Raw genomic sequence first — 10,956 nt, forward strand, 5'->3', positions numbered from 1 at the left:
CAGAGAGGTAGAGGCCCCGCTTTTCAGAAGAGGGAATGTGGAGCAGTCTGCCCACAGCATGCAGCATGTGTCAGAGCAGGATATGAACTCTGGCACCGAAGTCCTGTACTTTTCTGTCTCATTGTGCTATTTCCACATTATTCACTCTAATCCTCACATGCAGGGTGTTTACATTATTTAGAGTTTTCATACAGATCACTGTAATGATAATTTGTGATTACATGTTTTTCTGCATTTCAGATTATGTCGTTGGAGTAGATTTTCAGAAGTAAAATTAGTGACTCAGTGGACAGGGTGTATTGGATGTAGATTACTCTAGTGATAGGGCTTCTCCTTTGCTTCTCCAAAGGAAACGACCCTTAGGAGTTAAGCTGGGGACTCATTCTTCAGGGACCTTTCCCCTTATGCTTTAGCATGTTCCTGGAGGGCTGTGGTGCTCTTTCTTCTTCTGTCCTTTCCCATTCAGTATTGTCTACAACTGGCAGGACATGATGAAGGCACTGAGTGCTGAGTACTCAGCTGTCTAGTACACATACTTCTGTGAGGTGCCAGTATCTACTAGGTGTAGAGTGACTGTCTATAAACAGAAAGAATGAATCATCTTCAGTACACTGCATGGAAGGCGTTTGATTAAAAATTGCACTTATCTTCAGATTCAACTATATTTTGTGTAATGAATAACCAGCTTTGATATTATCTCCTGAAAGCTGTTCAGATTAACATATAACAGTAAACATTGGTAGAGCCCTTGGTAGATAGTTTAGTATTTGAGGTAGTAAATACTTGATTGCAAACCAGTTCTTGGCTCAGCAGTTGTTTTGAGTTTATTTCTTGAGGCATTTTCCAGACAACTTGTTTGATTTTGATTTCTGCAAAACAGGGCCAGCAACAAACGATTCTTTGCGTGTTGCATTGCATAGTGAGCCTGCAGACGATTCCTGCAGATGTGGAGGAAGCTGTTCTTGCCCGTGCCATTAAAGCCTTCACTAAGGTGGGTTGCACTGCTCCTTCCCACTTCATACCACAGTCAGCATAATCTTAGTAAATCAGAATCCAGAGGTCATCAGCCTTCTCTAAAATAAAACTTTTGGCCATGTTTCCCTTTAGTGGAAATATGTTTGACATTTCATGATAGTTACAGACTTTTGGCTAAAAAATACCAGTTTTCTAACAATGATATAAGAAAAGGCTGAACGGTGGGTTTTTTGAAGGAAAACTTTGAAACAAAGAACTTTTATGCAGAGAGAAACAGTTGAGTGTTGAAGAAATATTTTAAAATCATGTGCCTAGTAGAATTCTAACCCTAGGAGAGAATCTTTTCTTCTTGAGCCAGTTCTACTTTGGGTCTGAACAAGAAACCGCCTATTGAGAATTTAACATCCAGCTTTGCCAGTTCAGTACAGTGTCTGGTTGGCAAATCCTAAGCAAAGTTTCCTTTCCATGCACATCCTTTTGTCCTGCAGCAGTCTTTCCTGACTGAAGAAAGATGCCAGATTTCATGGCAAGAGAAAAGGTTCCCCTCAGCTAATTTGTTTTGTGTCTCTTGTATGTGAAACCAAATATCATTAAACAAAGAACCCTGTTTTTCGATGACAGCGTTTTTGGCAAACATTTATATTAATAGCAATTGTTATTTGTACTCATTCACCAATCTCTTTCCCCATCCACTCTTTCCAAAGTGATGTCCTTACAGATTTCTTTGTTCCGCATCAGGAGCTTTTTTCTTCATCTAGAGCTTTACAGCACCAACAACTTTACATCCTCTCAGTCAGTCTCTTTGTGACTATTTCCAGAGTTAGCACATCAAAACCAAAGTATGTGATCTTTTGCAACTGTGTTTATGTTTTCATAGACCCAGAGATTACCTGCTCTGTGGGGAGGGTTGTGGTTTGTTGTGTAACAAAGTATGCAGTTCAGGCCATTACTAATATTATTAAGTTTTGCAGATAGGATAGACAAAACAATGATTAAGATAAAGTTAGATTTCTGAATTTAATTAAAAATAAGTCCTTAATACTGGTCTCCCTGAAAGCAGTAGGAAGTCTTTACAACTTCTATTGACCTTTCACTGCAATACTAATGAAAAGTTAAATATACTGGTTGTTCCAAATATGTCTATAAAAATGTTAGAAGACTGTTCTTGGGGCTCTTCGCTTGTGTACAGTCTTAGGAATAGAGGCCCTGATAGCTTTTATTCCAGACTGGCTCGTGAAGGAAATCTGTGTAGCAACTGCTTCCAGTGTAATAGATCAGATTTCCTTCAGGCCACAGCTTAGCAGCCTTGGCACAGCTCCCTCATCAGACACTGGGGAGTTCCTCAGCGGTGAGGCAGACTCCTCGCTTGTGTGGCCTCCACTTGTGCCCCTCTGCATCATCCCCAGGGGGCTTGGAAGGCAAGGGAACCCATGTGATTATGGAGTCTGCTGCCTTCAGTCATAAAGTTGTTTGCCCCAACTCTGTCATGTCTTCTGCCAGTTTCCACAAATTGTGTGAGACCCTCCCCAGCCCCCCTGGAGGGAACGGCCTTCCTGTCTCCCTCCAGAAGGGAAGGGATCACTAGTCAAGGAGTCCTGATCTTTCCTAAGGAGTTGGACATTTGGCACTGGGAGTAGGGTGGAGGTGTGGTGATTGCTCTGGTGCTCTGTCCTAATGTCATTGCAACCCTGCAATACGGTGAACTTGGATAAACAATCCAAATATGTGTACATGGTGCCTTCCCACCAATGGGAAAGGAAATTAACTTTTACAGAGAGGTTTTTACAAGTGTCATGCCCGTGTTAGATGTTCCTATTTTGTACTCACGGAAATCCTAAGGAGATGGATGTTGTGATCTCCGTTTTACAGAAAGGTTAGATATAACCCGAGGCTACAATTAAGCTGGTGTGCAACAGTTAAGCTGGTGTGCATTGTTTTAATAAGGAGACTTTCCCCTTAGGCCAGCCATGATTGGTCTCTGGATTCAAAACCCCCATCACAGTCACTGTTGGCTTGCTTCATGAGGACAGTACCTACCCAGGCACTAGATTTAATTGTTTTAGTTTTCATTTGTAAGTTTAGCATTGACCTAATTGGCAGTTCTAATATACTACTTTAATTTAAACTAATATGTGAACTGTATTGTGTGTCCTTTTTAATTATATGTAATTTTGTTTGTAAGTTTTTGTTTTTCTCCACCCCCTTTCTTTTCTCCCAGAATAAAGACTAGTTATAGTATCCTGAATTCTTGTTATAGTATACTGAATATAAATTTTCTTTATCACTAGGTTAATTTTGATTCTGAAAATGGACCAATAGTCTACAACACCCTGAAGAAAATATTTAAGCACACACTGGAAGAAAAAAGAAAAATGACAAAAGATGGCCCTGAGCCTGGCATTTAGTGATGCTGACTTTCCCTTCATGACTGTTTCAGACTTGAAGATCTGGGTGGCATTTCTGCTCATAGCTGAACAAATTGAAGTGTGGAACTGCTTCGTTTCATAGCACTTTATTTCAGATGCTCTCGGTTTGTGCTCAGAAATGCTTGTTCCTGTTTGGAGCAATTATTTATTTTAAAATATCCTTCAGTTATATTATGTTAAAAAATTGCCATAAAGTCAGTGCCACTTCTTTTATTTATGTATTTATTTAACTGAATTAATATTTTAAGAATGTGGTATTTACATCCTTGTTCTTTTTTTGACATTTTGGGAAAAGTTGTAACTCTTCTTTCCAAAACAATTATTTTATTGATGGAGCTCTTCTCTTTATTGATGGAATTATCTGTTTACCAAATAGATAATTTTAATAGTAAAACTTTACTGTGTATGCCCTGATACATGACCTTAAGGAAGTCACCAAGTGTCTTAAACTGTATGATATTTGTTATAAGAAGGCTATTGTTACATTTTAAAGGATTTTTTTACATTTGTTTGAATTTTTTGTTTTTTCTTTTTATAAATGTGGCAAAGAGTCTCAAATGTATTATTTTTGTGAGTGTTTTAGTTTTACCTTAAAGGATTGACAGTACAGTGTTTGGGACTTTTTACTGTAGGAAATAGGCTTGCTCTTTGTCAGGCTGCCTGACAACCTCGCTGACCTCTGCTGTCACAGGCGGAAGGAACAGTTCTTAACACATCAAGCCTTATTCCCACTCTCCTGGGCTGTTGCTGAGCTGAGCAGCATCTTTACAGAGAAAGTAGGATCGGTGACAAGCAGTGTAGGAAGCTGCAGGACTCCAGCAGAACTGTCTTACAGGGGCGGGCGCCATAGCCACAGCCATTCCCCAGAGACGGTTCTGTTCATGCTGATGGGGTGATATAGCATGAGCGCCAGCCCACATGTCCTAAATCTACTGTTTCATAGACCCAGTTGCCTCAGGGCTTTATCTTTGGTTGCTTTTCTGTGAGAATTTAGATGTTTAAATTGAATTTGACTCATTGTAGGTTGCATTCACCCTACTGGTTTTAGATAAGAGGAAGTAATTGCCTAAATTATTTAGTTCCTTATAAACCAAACTATCAATAATCAAAGCCATTAAATAATATTTAAGTGAATATGTGGGGCACAAGAGGCCAAGCCTCTCTTTTTTTCCCAATAAAGGTGATATTAAACCAGTTTCAAACTAAAGCTACTACTTAATCTTAAAGACAGAATTTGAGAGAGTAACTTATTTACAAGAAATGAGATTTCTCCAACTTGTACATTTCTGAATCAACTCTAGCACATCAAAAATGTCTGTCATTATTGGTCTTACTAACTCTAGTGGCAAATGCCATACTGTTTGAATTTTTAGGAAATCAAATCCAGTGAATTTTAGTGAACTGGTTTGCCCATTCCTGAAATCTCTTATTTTCAAGTGCCTGATCTGGGAAAGACAGAGAGAAAACAATTACATTTATCCAAAGGTACATTATAAAGATAATGTATTTTATACCTAAAAAGATATTTATCCTCATCTTTGTCGGTCTCAAATGGACAGGTACCACCGTGGCTCATTTGACAAGTGGCTTTTGGCCTGTGCATCTGAAATGATCATTTCAGATTAGAGGATAGATCCTGCACAGCCATGCTGTGACCACAGCAGTGCCTGCCTAAAATCTAAGTGTACCACTCTGAGAAAGAGAGATGGTGTGATGAATCAAGTTGTATACAGGTTTTGTATTTATTTGAATAAAAGTGGGGAAAAAGCACGTGATCTTTGTCTTGTACTTCTTTAGTTTAGTGCTCTTGAGATCCTGATGATAAAGATTTGGCTTTGTGATTAGGATTTCCTAGTAAGCAGACTGAGTAGTCAGCTGGCCAGGCTCTAGTCAGCCCCGATTCTGTTGGTTCAGAATGACCAAGGGGTGGAGACAGCCAGATAGGAGGATTCTAAGAGAAATATGGGAGGAAAATCTCAAGGTCAGCAGGATTCCTGCCTTCCAGTATTTGAACTGGTGAAGAGTTCTCTGTAGCCCAGAGGATAGAAGTCTGCTTACTAGAAGAAGTTGCAGGCCTACAAAAATTCAGCTCAGCAGAGTGGAAAGAGCCAAAACTGCACACATTCAGAACTTAACTACCATGGCTGAGCACATGCATTGTCTTGATTACTTCTCTTACCAGGCCAGGAGTGAAATACTTTCATACTTGGCTGATGAAAGGATTCCCCTCCTACTGACTTTGAAGTATGTTCTCCCTCTTGAGGCCCTTTCAGCACTAGACTCCATGATGGCATTACAGAGCACTGCATTATCTGTAACTTCAGTGGAAATATCCTACAAATTTTGTCCTCTGAAAAAGACTGAGCTCACTCTATTGCTATTGTATATATATGTGTGTGATACACACACGCAAACATATATACATATATAGAAAGTGCATGATTTCTTGCCACTTCTGTTTTTTTCCTGTTTCAGAGAACTTGCTGATGCTCTTTGAGATGAAGTGCTGCTATTTTAAAGTTGCTTCATCTGTTTGCATAGCTCAGAAACACTATGCTGATCTACTTTCTCATAGCTTCAACCAACTTCCCAGTTCTATGAGAAAGAGTATGTGCTTTCTTCACTCTGGATTCCATGAAAATAAACATATATCATACTTTAGTAGAGAGGAAGTTTCTGTATTTCTCTCTTAAATGGAGGATACTTGCTTATATGCTTGGGTGCTATTTCTGGCTGTTCTCTAGAGGTCTGAAAAAGTTTCCAGAGGTAGTATATTGTAGACAGAGTGTGTGCCCCAAGTTCTTGATATCTGAAGGCCCCCAAATAATTTGAGGATAATTTGAGGAATTTTTTAAAAGTGACAGCTTACTCACAGGATCTTTGTTGTTCAATATTATTAAGCATTGATACATTTTCAGTAAGAACCACATTTCCTTTGCTGCTTTTTATGAATGTGACCCAAGAGTAACACCTTACCCAAGGAGCCCATTTCAGTATTGAAGTGAAAGTTGCTCAGTCGTGTCCAGCTGTTTGCAACTCCATGGACTATACAGTCCATGGAATTCTCCAGGCCAGAATACTGGAGGGGGTAGCCTATTCCATCTCCAACAGATCTTCCCGACCCAGGAATTGAACCAGGGTCTTCTGCATTGCAGGCGGATTCTTTACTATCTGAGCTATCAGGGAAGCCCTAATATCTGGGCTTCCCTTGTGGCTCAGCTGGTAAACAATCCGCCTGCAGTGTGGGAGACCTGGGTCGATCCCTGGGTTGGGAAGCTCCCCTGGAGAAGGGAAAGGCTACCCACTCCGGTATTCTGGCCTAGAGAATTCCATGGACTGTATAGTCCATAGGGTCACAAAGTCAGACACGACTGAGTGACTTTCACTTTTCAGTGTTAGATGGTTGAAAATTATTTACAGATAAAATGACAGGAGAAAGATTCAACAAATCCTGTTACACAGCAGTGGATTATTTTTTAGTTATGCTTTTAAGCATGAGCTGATCTCTGATTAGCCCAGCGCTAGCTGACAATAAAACTGATTTACAAGTAATCACAATGGAGCCATTCAACAGTAGAGCTGTAGTGAACCTTTGTTCTAAATCATCAATTAAAGTAGCTAGTCACTAAAAATAATGTCCCAATAAGATTTTAATATCATAAAATCTTTTGCCCTGAAAAATAAAAGTTTCATACATCCACTGCAATTTACATCACAAGAGAAGGCTATTATGCCCTTGCCTCCTGGCTTTCTTGATTAAAATTAAAAGATGTTTTACTCTTCAGATTGCCTCTTTGGGAGAAAAGTTATATTTTTAGAATACATTCCCACTTACCTAACCATTTGATTACAGTCTGCAAATATTACTTGGTTTTGATTTAGTGAATTGCCTTTTCATTTCTTTCTCCTCTTAAGAATAAAACAGACTACTCAGACATTGAATTATGTTGAACCATACTGAATGGCCATTTCTGCAGGTCAAAAATTACCAAATATGGGCCATTTTTTACAGTTCAACCGAATACTAAATTTCATTTTCCTGGGGCCAGTAGGTGACATTTTCTAAATTATTTTAGCAAAGTTTAGATGATCAGTTACTTTCTAAGGATATCCTTTATGCTCAGAGTTCAAAAAAAAAGCGATTAATATAAAACTATTCTTTCAGCAACTGATCTGTGCTCCTCTGAGCTTCCACTCTGCTGATGCTGGGGACACCCAGGAATCATTCAGTCATTCATCCCTCCATCAGGAGCCAAGTCTAGTTACTGCATGTCTGTGTGTCACTTGTTCATGCCATCTCCTTCCATCAGCACCCAAAATGAGTTATGCATTGTCTGCCACTTAGCTACCCACTTCAGCCCACACCTTCATTCTTTCTATACAATGGTGGAAGAATAATTCTCAATACTTTATTATTGTTAATTCTGAGTGTCCTTCAAAACTCAGCTCTGATCCCTTCAAACTATGTGTTAATTAACACTTTGTTAAATGTAATTAAATTCAACTGACCCCAGAGGTAGGGAGGTGTCATGAGCTGAATTAAGTCCTAAAATTCATATGTTGAAATCCTAACCTCTAGTACCTCAGAATGTGACTGTGTTTGGAGACAGGCCTTTTAAGAGGTGATAAAGTTTAAAAGCAAAGTTCTCCATATGTGTGTCTCACGTGACTTAAACGTAAGATGCTGGATTTGTTGGTATTTCTTTTCATCCATGAAACTGCTATTCCTGGTATAACACTGGTGCATAGAGAGGACTCAACAAATGTAATATGGGTAAAAGGGAAGAGGGTAGAGGAAAGGAAAGAGCCCTGGTGTCAGTGTGTATAGAAAAAAATACCTGGGTCAGTTATGTTTAAAAATTGGGTTATTTGCAAAGCAGAGATAGAGACACAGATGTAGAGAACAAATGTTTGGACACCAAGAGGGGAAGGTGGGATGAATTGGGAGATTGGAATTAACATATGTACACTATTGATACTATGTATGAAATAGATAACTAATGAAAACCTACTGTGTAGCTCAGGAAACTATGCAGTGCTCTGTGGTGACCTAAAAGGAAAGAAAACCCCCAAAAGAGGGGATATATGTATATATATAGCTGTGCTTTGCTATACGGTAGAAACTTAACATAGTAAAGCAACTATACTCCAGTAAATATCAATTTAAATAAATAAAAACAAGGAAGTGGAGTGTATAGAGGCATAATGGAATATAGCTTTGCTTTGCTATATGGTAGAAAATGTATAGTTGCTATACATTGTAAAGCAATGTATAGTTGCTATACATTATAAAGCAACTATATTCCAGTAAATATTAATTTAAATAAAAACAAGGAAGTGGAGTGTATAGGGGCATAATGGAAGTAATGGTTCTCTACTTCATTCAACAGGCCTCCCTGATAGATCAGTTGGTAAAGAATCCACCTGCAATGCAGGAGACCCCAGTTCAATTCCTGGGTCGGGAAGATCTGCTGAAAAAGGGAAAGGCTACCCACTCCAGCATTCTAGCCTGGAGAATAAAACATCCCATGCCAGTAGACTATGCCAAGTTACATATATCTAGAGTAAGCACTAGGAAAACTGTAGTAATATACTCACTATAATAAAGATGGAATTTTTTGTATTTTCAAATAACTACAACAGGAAAGAGAAGAAGAATGAGGAATACAGAAGACAAACAAAAATAATAATATGTCTGACAAATTCTAACAATTACCTAAATTCAGATGGTCTAAATGCACCAAAGACAGATTGGCTTTGTAGATAAAAATGACTAATAAATCCTACCTTCCAGAAAGATTAAAATACAATGTTATAGATAGGTTATATCATACATTACTTATTAAAAACAGAATGGTTTATTAGATAAAGTAGACTCTAAAGCAAAGAAAATTACAGAAACATTTGTTTCTGTTGTTTAGGTGCTAAATTGTGTCTGACTCTTTTGCAACCTCATGGGCCACAGCCTGCCAGGCTCCTCTGTCCATGGGATTTTCCAAGCAAGAATACTGAAGTGGGTTGCCATTTCCTTCCCCACAGAAACATTAAGCAGTGATAAAAGGATCAGCCCACCAGGGACACATAATTCTGAGTAAGTCCACACCAACCATCAGAGCTTCCAAATACATGAAGCAAAATCTGGTAGAGCTGAAAGGAGAAATAGACAAAGCCACAGTTAGGCTTATAACTTCACCATCCCACTCTCAGCAACTGAGAGACTGTGCAAAGCAAAGAAAGCAAAGCTGTAGAGTCACTGAAACATGTGCACGCATACAACAGTGGCTTCCACATACACAAATGCACACAACAAACACAGGCTCCTGTGCAGCAGTTCTGACTGGTTTATCTCAGGACCACTTTGCTCTCCTAAGAATCAATGAGTTCCTCAAAGAGCTTTTGCTTATTTCTATTATGTAATACTTATCCATTTTTATATATGTATTATATAATTATATATATTATATAATTATACATTATATAATATAATTATACAATTATATTGTTATATAATTATATAATATATAATTATACACATAATAATTATAACAATTATTTTACATATTATTATATATAATTATATATTACATTTATATATATATATATATATATAGGGCTTCTCCAGTGGTGCTAGTGGAAAAGAACCTGCCTGCCAATGCAGGAGACAATAAGGGTTTGATCCGTGGGTCGGGAAGATCCCCTGGAGAAAGGCATGGCAACCCACTCTAGTATTCTTGCCTGAAGACTCACAGGCAGAAGAACCTGGTGGCCTATAGTGCATGGGGTCACAAAGGGTCGGACACAACTGAAGTGATTTAACGTGCCCAGACACACACATACACACACACACACATATATATATTAGTAATTGACCCATTCAGTACTTCTTAATATAAATATTTTTAAGTTAGTGGCATTGTTTTTAATTTTTGCAAATCTCTAAGTTCTGACAAGAGAAAACAACTGGATTCTCATATCTGCCTTGCATTCATTTTGTTATACTATCACACATCTTGTAACCACTGGAAAACTACACTGTACATTCATGAGCGTGAGAAATGCACATGACATCTTAATACTCGAATGAAAAAGTAAAGGTTTCAGACACCGAGTCTCAGGTCCCCTACAGGTATCCCTGACAGCGGATGGCCTCTATCAAGTCAAAACTAACAGCCCAAAGCTCCTTTCCAAAGCCTCCCACAAAGGTGATGCTGCTGGAAGTGGATTCAGTTTGACAAGGAGAGAGAAATGAGTGCAAAGGAAGAGGGAAAGGAAAGTTGGGAGAGGAACAGAAAATATGAGGTTTTTTTGGTTTGGGCTATTTTTTTCATCACTTTTCAAAAACCACAGAGAAAGACATCCTGAAACTATAAAGCTGGGGAAGCAGTTCTGCCCCATCTCATATAACATGAACAACAATCCCATATAAAATTATTTTAAAAAGATTAATGGGTTAAATTTGGAGTAACATTCCTATAAATAATGAAAGAATGCAGAGATATATGCTTGCAAAATAAAGACATGTCTAATATTTAAATAAGCTTTTAAAATTAAGATT

At 38.3% G+C, this 10,956-nt stretch overlaps 1 protein-coding gene across 5 annotated transcripts in view; it reads left to right on the forward strand.

The window, feature by feature from the left end:
* The window catches only part of PTPDC1 (protein tyrosine phosphatase domain containing 1), a 63,392-nt gene extending 58,857 nt beyond the window's left edge, over positions 1-4,535 (forward strand). For 4 of the 5 annotated variants that reach the window (XM_040245738.1, XM_040245711.1, XM_040245721.1 and 1 more), the window contains 2 exons: positions 881-991; positions 3,264-4,535. In XM_040245738.1, the coding sequence (XP_040101672.1) occupies positions 881-991; positions 3,264-3,380 (228 nt within the window). In that variant the 3' untranslated portion in view covers positions 3,381-4,535. The remainder of the gene's footprint in view (positions 1-880; positions 992-3,263) is intronic. The other variant, XM_040245730.1, reaches the window with a different exon arrangement.
* The last annotated feature ends 6,421 nt before the right edge of the window (positions 4,536-10,956 follow it).

The sequence above is a fragment of the Oryx dammah genome, unplaced genomic scaffold (genome assembly GCF_014754425.2).
Source record: "Oryx dammah isolate SB20612 unplaced genomic scaffold, SCBI_Odam_1.1 HiC_scaffold_1, whole genome shotgun sequence".
In the NCBI taxonomy this organism is placed as follows: domain Eukaryota; kingdom Metazoa; phylum Chordata; class Mammalia; order Artiodactyla; family Bovidae; genus Oryx; species Oryx dammah.